This window comes from Abramis brama (genome assembly GCF_963993115.1).
Source record: "Abramis brama genome assembly, chromosome: 21".
Classification (NCBI taxonomy): Eukaryota; Metazoa; Chordata; class Actinopteri; order Cypriniformes; family Leuciscidae; genus Abramis; species Abramis brama.
Genome location: NC_139983.1, coordinates 12,013,797 through 12,031,399, shown reverse-complemented (window position 1 = coordinate 12,031,399; position 17,603 = coordinate 12,013,797). Strand labels below are relative to the sequence as shown.

Genomic DNA, 17,603 nt, shown 5'->3' with positions numbered 1-17,603 from the left:
TGGTTTTTGGCCTTAAAACAAGACATAAAACGCATAACCAAGTGGTGCTGAGGTGAGCTAAGCCTCCTGAAGGCCAGATCTGTTACTGCTAACTGAAGACTGAAGAACACGCCAGTGTAGAACCTGCTGTTACTATGGTGACGCTAGTTAACAGCTGAAAAAGGGACTGACTGATGGTCATATTGTGTGACTCAGACGTTAAAGGACAAATGCAGGAATGAAACAACATGGTTCTGATACCCAATCCTCATATTTCTGAATAGGACCATACGGAAAATTATTAGATGTGTCAGCATTCTGGAATGATCAATATTATGTTGTTAATATTGTCAGTATAATATTGATCAATATTATTATAAAGCGACACATTTCAGAGTGATAATTACTGTTAAATATTGACAATTTAACTTTTTGGAAAAACTGCATTACCTACAAAAGTAGCCTAAAATTATGCTTAAATAGCCATTTGGTGTTCATACATTTCAGATGTAAATAGGGTCAATTTGAACTTTACATTGACTTAACATGCATTAAATATTACAGAAAACAACTGCTTTATCAGGTCACTGAATATTTGTGTTGAGAATATTCTACATAATATTCTAGTTCTGGAGTGTAGAAGAACATCAGACTCAATTGAGACCAAAGGGTCTGTGTATCCATTTATAGTACCAAAGATTCTCTGCTTCACTGGCTCCAGGGTGCCCTCCAAAATTAATAATGTCAGCCAGGGCAGGAAACATGGGACAGGGAGGCGAGGGGTTGCTGTAATTGAACAACAAATTTCTCAACGTTCAATAGTCATAAAATTTGTGCCAAAACCTAGAGAGCTGACTACATAGATAGAATTTTAAGGCATTATAGGCATATTACCATCACAAAGACTGTCCTATGATACCATATTTAAAAAAAAAAAAATATATATATATATATATATATATAATTTAACATACATATATATACACAGTAAGTTGCACAGACGTTTTGCCCATGTAGATGTAGATGATGTCTTATAAAGTTCCATATCAGTTAGAATGCTGCCTTAGAAGTCAGTTGTCTATGTAGAACAGCTCACTAATCTTTGGAACAAAGCCATAATATGTGGGTGGAGAGTTTTGGCTGTGGTTCCCTTTATTCTGAGCTACAGTAGCCACTGGCAGTGTAATGGAATTGTGGGAATTGTAGGCATACTCTCCCTCTATTTACATTTAATCAGATCAGCAAATGGAGCTGCAGGCTCTTATCTTCAATAAAGGCCTTCACTGATCTCTAGAGGTCAATTTCATGCCTCTGAGTGATGATGCTGATAGTAATTACCATGATTATCATCAAAATTATTGCAGCTCTCATCAATGGCTGACTCCAGGCCTGTTATATTATTAACCTCTATGCTTAAGCATGTCATTTGGCTTAGCTTGTTAGATACTAACTCCAAGAGTTAGATACTAATCACAGGGTCCTAAAGGTCCTGATGTGCGTACGGCTGGCCTGGTGAGTCAAACTGTATCAATTAATCATGGGAGCATGCTCTAATTGTCCTCTATAGCAGAATCAATGCTAATTTATCTGTAAATATAAGACCTAATCGTTAAATTTAGTAGAATGGAAACAAATATTCCAGTTTGGGACCAAATGTACTGTAAAAGATTAAAAATCACCCAAATGAAAAGCCTAAATGACCATTATTCTGAATATTACATTGGACGTGTTCAACTCAATTTCTGTTATGGCGCAGAAAGAGCTCATAATCATCTCTGGCTTCAGCCTGCATTTATAATTTATGTAGGGGTCATTATAAGCCCTGATGTCCACTTGTCACTGCTTTGTGACACACTTTAAGTGATCGCTCACATCCTCTCACAGCTAAATGGATTGGATCAGGAGTTAATTGCCCTGAATTTTAAGTGGCCCCTCATTCCTGTCAAACAAGATGAATGGGAATGAGAGAGAGAGACACATGAACAGAAAGAGACATTTCAAAGAAAAAGGGGTAAAGTTCATTGCTTGCAGCTCAGGGTCGTCGTCTTTATGAATCATAATTCTAGCTTTGAAAAAAAAAATCATTGTTATTGTCTTAAACTCAGAGCTGCTGTTCTATACAAGCTTGTATCCACTTGCCTGTAACATTCACAATCAGGTTCATTAGAAAATGTATTACATATCACAGCGAACACACACACACAAAAAAAAATCACAATGTTGCTATATGATTATTTAGCTTTTCTTGGGTATTCTTGAGGTGTTGGTAAGTAGTTGGTAAGGTGGTTGCTTTTTATAAGTCAAAGAAAGCTTTATAGTCAATGAGGGAAGTCTAATCACCTCCCCTCAAAAAGACCAAATTTCCCCACAAAATACATCTGAAATGCGGCTCTGTGTGGAAATAATGAGGATAGGCTAATTTAGTGCAAAAGTGTCAGTCAGACATTAATATACATATCTATATATACACACATGCCAAGCACTGCTGTACTGAAATGCCTTCAGAGACAGGCATCCCCTAAGGCGAATATTTATAGAATAAATGTGGCTGGGCTCTTTAGAGGGACACTAATGAAACCTCTCACTCTCCTCACACCCCGCTGCCCCGCATGTTCGGCAGCTCAATCGATCATTCAAGCGTGTGGGGGGAGAGAGGGTTGCAGAGGAGGGGGTTGGTCCCGTGATGGAGGGGTCAGTGCTGATGTGAGGCGACCCTGCTTGTTTTAAAGGCCACGGTGAAGTAAGAAGGTGGTGCGCTGAGAGGTGCAGAGGGGGGCGGTACTGTAGCTCCCCAGAGACAGAGGCACGGGAGAGTTAATGAACAAAACGACACATGCTGTACATGCTGACAGTGGCCGCGGTTATGCACGGCTGCTCGCATTATATCATCTCTGGGGTACGCACCCTGCACCCCACCTTCATTCGTCCACACACAAACCATCTGTAGCACAGTGAAAGGATCGGAATACAGTGCAAGAAATCTGTTTCTGATTAAGTCTTCAGGAGAAAAGAATGAGAATGAGAGTATTAAAACTGAACAGAAGGGGTTCTGTTTTCCAAACAAAATATATAAATCGAATGCTGTTCTAAAAGGAAATTTGAGCAGGCATTTTATGCAGGCACGGAAATGTAGGCATTTATTTAAATAAATAAATAAATAAATACATTTATTTATAAAAAAAAAAAAACTTATGTATGCAAATTGTATGCATGCAAATATGAACAAATTTAAGCAGGCATTTTAGACAGGCAGGGAAATTTAGGCATTTATTTTATTTATTTATTTATTTAGTAAATAAACAGATAATTAAATGTTTTTCTTTGTAAGCAATTTCATAAAATAATATTTTTTTATTAAATAATTAAAAGACTGTTATAAAAACATAATTGTACATTAATTTATATATGCAAATATTGGCATGAAATTGTACATATTTTATATACAATATGATATTTATGATATTCCACTTATTATGTTTTATTCCTTTAATAATCTTGAAAATATGAGATCATTCACAAATATATACAGTAAGATGGACTGTCATTTTTTTTAACTAACCAATCAGGTTACAAATAACCATACCACAGCAGCAGAAACAGCAGCGGTGGGCTCGGGGGAGGGTGTTTAGATGTGGGGTACAGCAGCGACGTGAGGGTAGATGGGAAGCAGATGGATAGAGAAAGAGGAGGAGAACGACCTTTACTGGAATTAAGCCATGGCTGAGATGTCAATTTGCCTTCTGCACGGCAGAGACCCATTCCTGTGCCAACACACCTGGGACAACAACTGACTGGTCCAGGGCAGATCTAGAAATAGATCTAAACGATACGAGTACAGGGCTTTAGAATGCTCCCAAGATCACCTTACAGCACAGGAACCTCCTTCAGGAGAGTGAAAAATTGGGATACCGCAAGCAAATCTAGGAGTATAGACTTCCCATCCCCACAGAATCCCACTTTAAACAATGAGAAGAATGATTACTAATACAGTGACAGATAAATATCCGTATGGGAAAGCATGGAGACTGTTACACAGAACAGACACAGCCAGAGCTCTACTGTAGATAAGAAACCATAACACTGAAAGGCTTTTTCCACTACAAAATCATTAAAAGAACACTTCCTTATGGGCAACCCGCTGTACCATTTTAGGTCAGTGTGTCCTTACTTAAAGTGCAGCGGGCCAAGACCTGGGATCAGGGGTCCCGCCAGAACAAACGAGAGCCACAGGAACGTGACATGGGTGAGTGAAGCAGAGGAAAAGAGAGGAGGGACTGTTGAAAAGTCAGGCATGGTTGCACAGGGGTGACGGTTGGCCCCCTGACTCCGGTGAGCAAGGCTGATGATAGAGTCTCTCATGCAGTCAGATCAGCTATTCATCGTGTGCCAACAGCAGACAGCAACTCGCAGACTGGAGCTGACGGAGCCAACACAGGGTTAGAAAATCCACTTATGAAAAATGACCTGATCAGAGCCAGCTGAGAGACTTCACCATAGTTTCTACCAAAATACCATTTTTAATAAAATAACAGCATGGTTATTTAAAATAAAATAGTTTAAAATAAAATAATTTAAAAAAAAATATTTTTTTTTATAGTTTCAAGGAAATCATATCAATTGATTATGGATTTACGTTTGGGGTATTATCATGGAGATTAATTAATGACTCTTCCTGCAGGTTACATTGTTACACTTTACTTTATGACACTCAACCAACTCGTCAATGAACGTACTTTGTGAGTGAATCATTGAGTCATTTGCTCAACCGATTTGGTCAAAAACACGAATTTACTTGAAACAAAACAAGTGATGGTCTATATGAGCGAGTCACTGAATCATTCACTCAACTGATTCGTGCAAAACACTGATTAATTCAGGAACTAAAACTGTGAGGGAATCACTGAATCATTTGCTCAATCGATTTGTTCAAAAAACCTAATTCTTTCTAAACTAAACAAGCGATGGTATATGAGAATAGTTACGCGCTGCGTCAGAAATCAATTACTTCCTTACTATATAGTATGTGAAAAATAGTAACCCAACAGAGCATAGTATTCAAAAAACAGTAGGCGAAAAGTACACAGGTGACCTTCCGCCCGAGATTCTGAAGTGCGAATTCAATGGACACTTTACTATCACCTGAGGCCACGGGAGAGGATTTATGAACGGCAGTGAAGCGACGCAAGGTCACGTGATAGTAACAACATGGCAGATAAACAGTAGTACGTCTGAATTTTATTTATACTACCCATTTTCATACTACAACACGCTTTTTAACGGTTGAGAACTAAATTCAAATTCAAATGTAGTACCTACTCAGACAGTGTGCGGTTTCGGACACACTGATGGAATCTTTCTCTCAACCGATTTGTTACAAAGCACTGATTTATTCACTAATAAAAAGAGTGAGTCTTTGAAATCATTCGCTTAACATATTCGTTTAATAGCACAGATTCATTCAGGAACGAAACCCCACTGCCATGTGTTGCTCAGAGAGGCGCAATGGTGTATATATATATAATAGGAATGTTCATTTTCTGGCATTTTAAAATAGACAGTAAAACTTTCAAATGGCTTTTAGAACATTTAAATGTGGCGCATTTATCAAAAGAAGAACGGAATGTCTTTCTTGGTTTCTGGAAAGAAGGCGTGTAAATTACAGATGTGCGGTTGAGTTTGACAGCCCTGCCACATCTTTAACTGAACGCATCCGGATGGTCAGGTCATGACACCTGTCCCATAAAGCACAGCACTCTCTCAAGAAGGCATGTTACGACGACTGTAAATTTTCAGGTGCGAGCACAGAGTAAGGACAGGGAAAAAGAGCAAGGGGTGTGACACGGTTCTGTTTCAAACAAAGAGAAAAATGTGTGCCAGGTGTACACATACACACACTTTGGCAGGATAGTCTGTACCTGTCAAACAACAGGCCGAGACACATATATACACAAAAGAGGGCTGTCCTTCATGTAAACCCGCACCTTCTTCTGAAATTTACAGCCTTCTTTTTTTAGTGCCGAAGGATGGCTGACATCGTCTGCTACATGAGGGCACGGTGGTCATAAATCACATGGCACACTCTCTCCTGCTCTTTTCACTGCTGTGAAAGAGGAAAACGAACAGCAGACACATGTTGAAAAATGCAGAATCAATAGCAACATAAAGCGTGGGAGTTTGCATTTAATATGTTATAAATGATCAAATCTGGGATCTAGCACAGTGGTTTTTAACTGGTTTTGCTTCAGGATTTTACTCTGGACATGAAGACCCGACTTTGCACAATTTCAAAATAGTTTAAAACAGAAATATTCCTAAAATTATTATTAATATTATATTGAAAACTATATTATTTATCATAAATTAAACATTATTTTCCTGATATAATAATGCATATAGTTGATTTCTTATTAGTAATTAAATTAAAATAATGAATTATTAATTAAAATACTTTATTAAATTTAATTAAATGATTCAATATTACTCAATTAATAATAATTACATTTATTTATTTACTTGCTTGCCTTTTTTCTTGGCATGCAATATGCTGCAAAAAAAAGAATTAAAATTGTCAACATACAGTAAGCTTTGACGTCAAAAACAGATTATGTGCAAATAGTTTTATCTTTTCTTTTAAAAGTTGTAAGCCTATATATTTTTGCTATTTTCCTATCTATGCATGATTAGAAGTTAAGTTGCAAATCATTATTTGCATTAAATATTGTTTTGTCCTGTCTGCAACACACCAGTCGAGAACCACTGGTCTAGTACATTCTCTCAGTCTGGTATCCGCCAGCGTGGTTGATATGAGGCCAGTAAATCACAATGGAAGCCTCTTAACCTCTCTGTGATCTGAACATTAAAGAAATATTTAGAGTGTTTGAGCAATACATCTACAGTAAGATCTCTCATAGGGATTAACAGCACACAAGCAGTATAACAATTCATTCTACAGATGAGGCTAAACGCCATCAATCATAACTGTTTATCCCTCATGTAAAACAAAGTACCACATTTCAGAAACAGAGGCGCTGCCAAATGGTTTCTACTGTAAATGTTTTCTGCCCATTGCCACAGTTTGATAGACAGCTTTGAGATATGAAAAACAAAACGATGGGCAAACGAGGAAAGACTGAAACCTTTTCCAACTGAAAGTACTCTCATGAATATTAACTATAAATGTAGTGACATTTGAAATTTGACATCTTCTCAATTTTGGTTTCCTGGACTTTCATTGGAGTGACAGAGACCACTCAGGTTTCATTAGTAATCACTTCAATTGTGTTTCACGAGTTCACACTTACAAATAAGTTAGATAGAATAAATGGTATGCATATTTGGCGTGCTGTCCAGGGAGAGGGCTCCGAGCTCGGATATTGGGCCCGAACCCAGAGTACTCCCCCATATTGGGAAGTAACCAGGCGAGTGTGAGGAGATGGAGGTGGTGGAGGGATGCTGAAAAACTGTCGAGGAACATTGGTGAGTCAAATGAGTATATATAGGTCTCCACTCATGCTGATAAGATAGACTTGTTGATTACTGATTGTTGACAGCTGGATGGAATGATGTGATAATTGGATCAATTATTTGAACGTGCTCCTCCTGAACTTTTCGAAATTTCGAAGACGAATCAAACTGGAATGGTTAAATATCATATATCTAAAACAGTTTGTTAAACAACTCAATATCAAAAATGAGTGAAAATTACACTTTTTCAGAATAATATTCTAGAATTCTGTCATCATCAATTCTAAAATTCTATAATATTCTGATATTCTGTCATCATTTACTCACCCTCATGTCATTCCAAACCTGTATGACTGACTAACTTCTTTGGACCAGAAAGAAAATACAAAGTTCTGTCATGAAACTTAACTCCTTAACTCAATCTGCTTCCAATCGCATCATTCTCTATAGGCCACAGCTGATTGGTTCCTGTTGTATCACTAGCCAATGAACTCGCTGCTCAACCTACAAACTTTTTCAGCATTTGCTGTAGCAGTTGCAAGGGCTTTCAGACACCATCCATCTTCCCCAGCTCCACCTGTATAGATCTGCTACGGGTAATTCATGTACGCTATATTGTACAGCAGCAGCATGTCTAACTTGCTCACAGCAGCATTTGTATTGGCAGTAGCAAGTCCCGTACAGCAGCAATAACCAACAGCAGCAGCAGTGTAGCAGATCTATTCCACCAAGACCAAACATATCAAAATTGTCATATCCATTATCATGCCAAACATGCCATGCCAACCAGTTGTTATGACAAACATATTTTTAAGAGCTGTCAATATTTAATAATGAATGCAACTCCATAATGAATTTTCTTTCATCATTTACAAATAATTTGTTTTTGGAACACATATTGCATGGACAATTTTTTTTAATAAATTCATTATGGAGTTTCATTCATTACTCATTATTTAATGACTTTCATTTTGGAGTGAGCTATTACTGTAATTGAAAGGCGGGATTTCTTCTTTTGATTTTATCAACAAGTGGCCCGTCTTCTGGCATCTAAGCAGTGGGCACAAAGAGGAAGATGGGGGAGAAGAAGATAAAATCATGGTGCCACCACCACTGTAGGCCTCTGATACGAAAAATACATGAACTCCAGCTGCTGTAGAAGGCCTGATTTATTAGAAGCTCTCACGAAAACGAGAGGTTTTGAGGTTTCACATGGGCCATTCGTCTCCCACTATCTTGCGGCGCTCTCCTCCTCGACTCCAGCTCCGATAAAACCCCATGATCTATGTCCTCGCCCCCTCCCACGGCCCCACCGGGCGACAGAGACCAGAGCACGAATCAGGAAAGAGGATGTCTTTCCCATAGTATGACATAATGCCTGTTTCAAAAGACAATACACACAATCATAACAGCGGCAAATGGACTTCCACACTAAATCCAATGATTCTTTACAGGGAGACAGCTATGGGAAAAAGTCAACCGGTGATCAGAGCATCTCATATGACACCATTAACGTGACAACACCTGCCAGTGCCTGTGCATTTGTGTAAGTATGTTTGCAAGTGTGAGAAATGTCCTGTTGACAACAGACAGCTGTGATGATGAGTGCGAGTGAAGGATCAAGCACGAGAGGACATGCAACCACTCTCAGTGTCAGACCTCGAGTCCCACTACACCCCTTCTATGACTGAGAAATGACAGACAGGGTGTTTATGCTGACTGCAGATGGCCATCAAGCTCATCACATATTCAGACTTGAGAGCTTGCTCAAGGGAAGCCGTCATGTAATTAAGATTGTTGTCTTATAGGAGGAAACATTCATTAAAGAAGATAAAATTCTATAAATCTATCTCTTGTGCATTTGGATGATGTGTTTTTGAAACAGATGATCTGATTGCTTGGTTGGATATGGTGACTAAAATATGTGAGATAACCTGATATTCTCAAGTATGCATCCAATGGACAGTTCACAATCCCATGAAGCCATAACAGCAATATGACACCAAAGGTAAAATGGAAATTCACACCTGCATACTTACAGAACATACATGATTAGCAGTCAAATACGTTTTTCATCAAATGCAGTAAATATTCTGACAGTATTTAGAAATTGGATGTATCGCAGAATTGTAGCCAAATGCAACCTGCTAATCTAAGCACACAACATAGTGAGGTCATGTGACACACACCCAGAGAGGGCCCTATTTTAATGATCTAAGCGCATGGTCTAAAGTGCACAGCCTAAGTGCACTTAGTCTGAATCCACTTTTGCTAGTTTAACGACGGGAAAAATGGCACCCGGCGTATGGTCTAAAATGGTTGTCCCTATTCTCTTAATGAGCAATGGGTGTGTTTTGGGCGTAACATGCAATAAACCAATCAGAGTCTCATCTCCCGTTCATGTTAAAAGCCAGTTGTGCTCGCGCCATGGCGGATTCGCTATTTACATGGCGGAATTTGCAAGCGGAAAAACTGAACACTTCTCTAGCGAGGAAACGGATCTGATCTATGCAAGGTTAAAGCACCGAGCAGACCATCTACGGGACAAAGTGTATGCACGTTGTGGACCCACCTGTGGGCGCATATTACTAATGCGCTCTTTAAATAACAAAGAAAAAATATTGTGCCATTGACTTTAGACCAGGTTTCATTTTCCAGTCTATTTCTGTTGCCTCAAAATAGCAACGCACCAACAATGTTCCTGAAAACACCTTGTTTTCAGACCAGCACGTCCATGGGCGCACAAATTGGCGCAAATGCATTTGCTATTTAAACAACGTGGCACAGGACGTGAAAATGATAACTGCGTCGGGCTGAAACTAGCAAAACACACTTGCGTCGCGCCTGGCGCCGCATTGCACCAGATGTATGATAGGGCACACAGTCTTACCTGGCGAAGAAGGACGCAGCAGCGGAGGTGCCACTGGAGGGTGCTGTGGTTACTGGAGCAGGAGGTGGAGCAGCAGGGTTGCTGTATGCAGTCGGGCGGTCGGCATTGTAGCGGTTGAGCGCGGCTTCGTTTAGACCCTCCCGGTTGCCCTCCGACACCATTTGAGAGATCTGTATGCAAGTAAACATGAAAATAAAATCAATGTGCAAAACAACTAACTAAATAAGAACCAAATGCAGTGTAGTTTTGGTAATGTTCTCAATTTGGTATTTTATGTCCCCCCCATGGCTCTTATTTTCCCCGATGTGCATGGGATAAGGGCTGAAAACACACTCTATTTTTGTCTAAACTACAGCAGCGGTAGCTCTGCGCAGACGTCTCTGGAAAGTGTACCAGGTCACGCAATGGCAGTGAGTAAGTTTAGCACAGATTCTGCCAGGCATTCAGATAAACAACTCAGCTTAGACGTGAGTCATGAGAAACAGCCCTGATAAGTGTGCTGTGAAGGGCCTACAGCACGGCTGGCTTTCTTAAACAAGCATTCAGCCAGACCCACTCAGGAAGATTTGGAAATAATCCGGACCCCCGTCCCTGCCCCAGCTGTAAATAGATGGCGAGGGCACTGCTGCTGTTGCTGTGGGACGGGTCTGTCGTTTCACCCCTAATAAGGACACACGAGTCCCTGAGGAGGATGAGCTCTGCTGTACAGTGAACCAGCAGCCCTCTGTTTACCCAGAATGCTTCACAAATGTAGGAAAGTATCACTCAGATAAGCTTGGAAGGATAGTGAGAAAACACAGATCTGTGCATTTGTTGTTAAAAATGTCCAGCAGTGGACATTATATATGCATCACAAGGCAATTCTGACTTTTTTGATAAACATTTCCAACAAAGTGTAATTTCCACCAAATATATTGTGTTTAATAACATTCTGTGATAGAAAGTACATTTTAAGCATTTTGAAATAGGCTAATTTTAGCCTGATATTTTCACACTTTTTGCGTGATTTGACAAAATTACAGCTTTAATTGGAAATGACACACAATAAAAATATCTGCTAATAAAAAAAAAATTCTACATTTTTTCTTTACATATCATGTCTCATATTTCATCTCAATCAAGTATGCTCTTTAAGACTGTGTTATTAAAATGTATACATTTTATTATTATGATTAATAATAATAATAAAATCTATTATGTATAATAATAGATATGTAAATACATATTATATACATATTATAGCCATATTTATTATAAATTACATTATTATTATTTTTAGATTTTAATTTTATACATTATGTATTATATATTATATATATATTATATTATTATATTATACATTATATAATACATTGCAATTTATTTTACAGTATAATGCAATGATGCATGTAATAAAGGAACGAGTTTTCAAGACAGATCTTCATAAAAAAAAAAAAAATTTACACAAAAAAAAAAGTGACAAAATATGAACCCCTGGGACATAAAAGTTGAAGAAACACCCAATTAACCCACAGTTTTTCTGCACAGCTTTCTCACCAAATTAAAGACGCTTTGCCACTTTGCATCTGCAAACAGGCCTAACAGTACCAATAATGACTTTCACACCTCGAAGAAAGAGAGAATCTAAACTGAGCCGCTCAAAAGCCAAAGGCTCATGCTGTCTTCACAGCCTCACGTGTTATTTCGGTCTGGCTGCAGGTATGGTGGCAAAACGCACAGCAGTCTTAAAATACTCCATGATAGCACATGACTGACAGGTATATTTAGTAGCGTCTGGACTCGATACACTTCCTTAACTCTGCATTGGTCTGGGCAGACATCCATGTGACCAGGCAATGGATTAACAGTAGGTGTGTTTGTATTTGACAACTGCAGGAGCTGCTGGAGTAAACATATGGAATGAAACGTCATGGGAATAACCATAAACCATTAATAAACCTGATAATGAGCAGCTAATAATGGACACGATATTGATCATCTGCCAACAAAAGATCAGTAATACAGATTTATATAACAATTTCATCCTAGTACATCAAACAGAAGAACAGGTCAATCTACATAGGAAGCTTAGTACAGAGGGCAATATGAAAAATATTAAAAAGCTTTTATCCATTATTAATGATTGAATTAGGCTTTTTTTTATTACAAAGCTAAATCCAGCTCATTCAGTACATCTGATGATATAATAGTCATAATCTAATTCTAATCAGGCAAATCTCCTTCCTCAAGCCAGAACGATTATTGAAATTTAGCTGCAAAAATGGGTGTTTTGAAATCAGAATCATGAGCAAATTAACATACTGTATACTTAATAAGAATTCAGAAACAGTGTGAACTAGACAGGTACACAGAGGTTAGCCAATCATAACAGGTCATTTGAAAGTCTTAAAGGTACAGTAGAAAGAAAACAGCCGGTTTAATTCAACAGGTCAAAGAGAATGTTAAAAAATGTCAATAAAAATAAATTATGACTGGTTTTGGTGGGGGGTGGGGGGATTGCAGTGAATGTACAATATGGTCTTTAAAAAAATACTTCATTGAATCTTTAATGAATGTTTGCTTTCCATGAGCTAAATGGCAATCCTATCCTCATGCAGCAGTGAAAAGACCCAGCCCTGCTCACAGTTAGTCAGACCACTTGGGAACCCACGGCTGATTTGCCATCTGTTGTGCAGGAATGAGAAGGAGCATTAAATACCAGCAGTGCCAAAAGCACAGATTGCACCTCTCTGCCCATCCTCCCATCATCCCTCCTTCCATTCTCTCCCTCATTTCCCGTACTTCTCCTCTCTCTCCACTGTCTGATAGTAGCCCTTTGTTACGTTTGTCCAAATGTAATGCCCACATCCATCCATCCATCCATACATGTTCAACTGTTTGACATTGACTTTGACCTTCATACTCCCTTTGCTGGTCCATATGGCTTTGTGAAGCTAAATTAAAAGTCTTAGCGTTACTGATATCAGCCAGATAAAGGTTAATCAAAGATCAGCAGATAGCCGGGCACATTGCAAGTCTTCTGTCCAAGTTCTCCAGTTACAAATAATGCACTGTAAGACAATTTTCTTCAATACTTTTTATATGAACAAAGGGTATACAATTACTCTATCCCGTCTTTTTAAAAGTATTAATATGCTTGATAAATTGAGAAATCCCATTACCTTTTGGGTTACGTATATATATAAATATAACTGGGTAATAATTAATAAACTAATAAATAACAAAAAATTTAAATAAAATGTAATAAAAACAAAACAAAACAAAACAAAATAAAAAAATGTTTTGGATGCCTTAAATGGATGCCTTGCATTGTGTACAAAAGCCAAGTCCTGCCACATGCCAGTCTTTAAATTTTCCATTTCATAATGCCATCTAATTGTTAACACAACCATAATATTGCAGAAACAAAGCAGATTCTACAAGCCCAGACAAAGAAATGTCAGATAACGCTGATCAAGTCTTATTTAGAAACACAGAGGCAGATTATCAAGAGATTATCATATTTCACAAATTTTAAGTCTTGAGAAGATACATGTGATGTATAATGTCTTAGTATGTTATAAAATTGCAAATACTAAAGAGAGGAACTTTAATACTGCAGAAAAATATAATTCTAGTGATTTCTAGTGATTTATTCAAGCATATTAGAATGCCGTGAGCACAATTCTAGCAACTTCACCGCAGATGACGGATTGCCAAGTTCATCCCTGTGCGTGTGTGAAATAAATATCCAGCGCTTGTAATTTTTTGGAAGTCTCATTTCATGTGTTTCAACAGTCCCCCTCATATGACTGTATCGGCTCCGGGTTTACATGACACCAGGGCCAAGTGCAGGTGTGATGGATGAGGAAGGTAAAGAACATTTCTAAAAATGGAAATTTCCTGATGCAGCAGAAATACCCAAGAGAGGATTGGAAAGATCTAAAAGAAGCCCTTGAGTGGAGGATTCCTTCCACCCCGTTCCCCAGCGGATCCCTGCAGTCCCACAAGGAGAGACTTCCTCATTCATCATAATTAAAGCCGGAACACACTGCACAGCCTGGATACTCCTTCCCTGGATATATTAAGCGCTATTCTTCATCACCATCCCATGAGCTCTCTCTATATCTATCTGTGACAGTTCAGATTCACTTCTCAATGGAATGGAAAACGAAACTTGGATAGGGATAGCAAACCAGGGATGCCCTGCAGAAAGAAAGGAAAACATGGGATATACAAAAAAAAAAGATGACAAATATTTTTTTCACTGAGATCTATCTATCTATCTATCTATCTATCTATCTATCTATCTATCTATCTATCTATCTATCTATCTATCTATCTATCTATCTATCTATCTATCTATCTATCTATCTATCTATCTATCTATTATTCTATTGTTATATTTGTCTGTAAATCTGTAAGGCCTATAAACCTAAAGTAAAAAAACAAACAAAAGAAAAACAAGGCTTGGTCAAGTCAACATGTAAAGTTTTCTATTTAAAAAAATAGTCACATTAATTTATTTGAAATTTGATACATTTTCATTCTACATTCATATATTCAAATTGCAATTCTGAATCATGTTTTCGACTGTTGCAAACATATGCCAAATATTAAAGCAAGACACATATTGTAGTCCATGGTGACTCATGCAATCCTCCTGTTCTTATTTTGGCACGGTTTACATTGATTGTGACATGAAGGAGTAGGCGAGCATGCAGCCATACTTGACCTGATGAATGTAAAATAGGGTTTGTATTCAGTTTGTGTACAATCTATAAAGTAGAGAGACCCTTAGAATGAATCAATGTAATAACACTTGACAGAGCAAAGGAGACCCCCTACGCCGTACAGATGCTCTCTGCCCATAGCATAAACTTCATAAATAAAGAAACCAGTTTAACGAGAGACTTCTTTCAGGAAATAATAAACATAGATTCAACAGTTTATATAAAAACATATTCAAGACTGAAGTTGCCTCATCATGCCTTTAAATGGGCCTGGACACAAGTCATAAGTGTCCGTTGGGTGGGAGCCACATTCCTCCTCCAAAGAAAGGGATGTGGGTTTCAGAAAAGAGCCCTCCTTGAGGAGATTTTATAAGGGATAAGACAAAGTCCACATGGAATGTCAGAGCTCTGTGTGTGGCATCCAAACTGTTTTTATAACAAGGTCCTGCATCCAGGGTAATTGTCACTATCGGAGTGACTCTCCAGCGCAAGCTTAACGGCTTCCTGTGCACAAAAACCAGTCCCTTGGGCAATGAAAGAGCGAGAGGAGGAGAGATACGGAAAATAAAGCAGATCTTAGCCAAAGTAAACAGAAGAGAAAAGCACAGAAGTCACAAAAGACTCATTGAGATGGAGAGGGAGATACAGAGCTCAAGGAGGAGAAGAACAGGCAGAACAAGGACCAGCTGAGAAACCAAATCCAGAGAGAATGTGTTTAAAGGAAGATGTTATTAGAGTGAGGTGAAGGGTGTGCCTCTCTACAGCCTAAATGACTTCCTAGTCCCACCGTGGTGTTATCAACTGGCACAATCAAGATTAGACCCACCAAAATCACATGAGCATCTTCAGGGAACAAATCACACACACAAATCAGACATATTCAAGACCCATAGAGTCATAGCCAGGACAGTTCACCCCAAAAATGGAAATTGTTCTGTCGTTATTTACTCTCCCTCATTGTATGTTGTTACTGTTTTCATTGAACATAAATAAATACATAAATAATATTCAAATGTCATAATAATTATTTATTTTTATTATTTTGAGGGAATTATGACTAGCATGGAATTTTCTCACTCCTGCTCCTGCTTCTGATTGGGGGGAAAGCTGCCCATAACTGCTGGTCTTGGATCAGGTTTCTCTGTAATAATAGCATATTGGCGAAACAGATTTGGTGATTGCACTCTTGAGAGCAACAAAGATTTCTATTTACTATGTGTTTTGCAGCATTGAGCAATGCAGTTCTTAAACGCAATGGCCAATCAGACTTGTTTAAGTTTAACTTAGAGCGTTTATGCTGGGATGAGTAGGTTTCATGACATTCTATTTAAATGTGTTTTTAAGGAGGAAGCACATCTAGCCTTACCCTGGAGTTGGCTCACTCTCCACCTATGTGTGTGTATATGTAAACTCATGAACATTTTAGAGTATCAATAGTCAAATTAAAATCACAACCTATTCTTGATTTCTTATTCTTTCTCAAAAACACATACACTACCACAATCCACTTTGTTCACCTTTGTTCACTTAAACCAGCATAAAAACATCTAAAATATCCCCTCCAGGTTGACAAAAAAATGTGAAACCACATTTGGTCCAGACGAATGGTATATATGAAGATCAAGTGTGTTGAGGCCTATGTATGACAACAATTACATGTTTATGTAACAAATAACATCTGTTCAGAATATGCTTATGTTTTAGTACTACATCATTGGTACACATGTAATCACTGGAAGTCTCCTATGGTATGACATTATGTGCTATTATTTTCAGAACACAGTGAGCATTTTATGGTTTCCCTAATTAAAATCTGCTGTTGTTACAAAGCTTCACCTTGAGTCTTTGCTTTCTAAGCAGAAACAAATGTTAGATGCAAATGCTGCAGATGTTTGTGAGTGGAAGGTCTCACTGAGACACAGACATACAGTCTTAAAAATTATTCACAACTCTGCCTGAAGCAGAGCAGTATTATCATAACATGCTCTGAAATCTACATTAAATATGCATGACAGATAAAGTATCTCTTTCTAAAAAGAAATACCATTATGCATAAGATGTCATCTCAATATTCCAACACATTTAGAAAGATCTTAAGTTAATTGTTGTCAGATGAATCCCACACCTCTTACGAGAGCATACACGGGTCAAACTCATGACCTGTCACTGTAACTAGTTTGTTAGATCATTCTCATACAGAAGCGTCTTTGTCAAGACCCAAGTTCATTGAAAGGACACATTTGCAAAACATTCCTCTTAATCTACATGGGATTTTAAAGACTTGATCATTTGAATTGAATCAAAGAACATTTACCCACTTAACCACTTAGATGAAGACAGATCAAAGCGTCGATTTCCAGATATAGCCAACTGAACATTCCCTAAGAGATTCCTGGTTTTGTCTATCAACACTTAAATAAATGGTAACCTGAAAATGTTCATGTAAATTATGGGATTGTATTATGTATTGCATTTATACTCTAAAAAAATGCTGGATTGTTTCAACCCATGTTTGGGTCAAATATGGACAAACCCAACCTTTAGTTTACATTTTTTTA

The 17,603-nt window shown here is 38.0% G+C and overlaps 1 protein-coding gene across 3 annotated transcripts in view; it reads right to left on the bottom strand.

Moving 5' to 3' along the window:
- kif26ba (kinesin family member 26Ba) overlaps positions 1-17,603 on the bottom strand; it is a 95,026-nt gene that overhangs the window by 41,447 nt on the left and 35,976 nt on the right. For all 3 annotated transcript variants that reach the window (XM_084097508.1, XM_084097509.1, XM_084097510.1), the window contains one exon: positions 10,334-10,503. In XM_084097508.1, the coding sequence (XP_083953634.1) occupies positions 10,334-10,503 (170 nt within the window). The remainder of the gene's footprint in view (positions 1-10,333; positions 10,504-17,603) is intronic.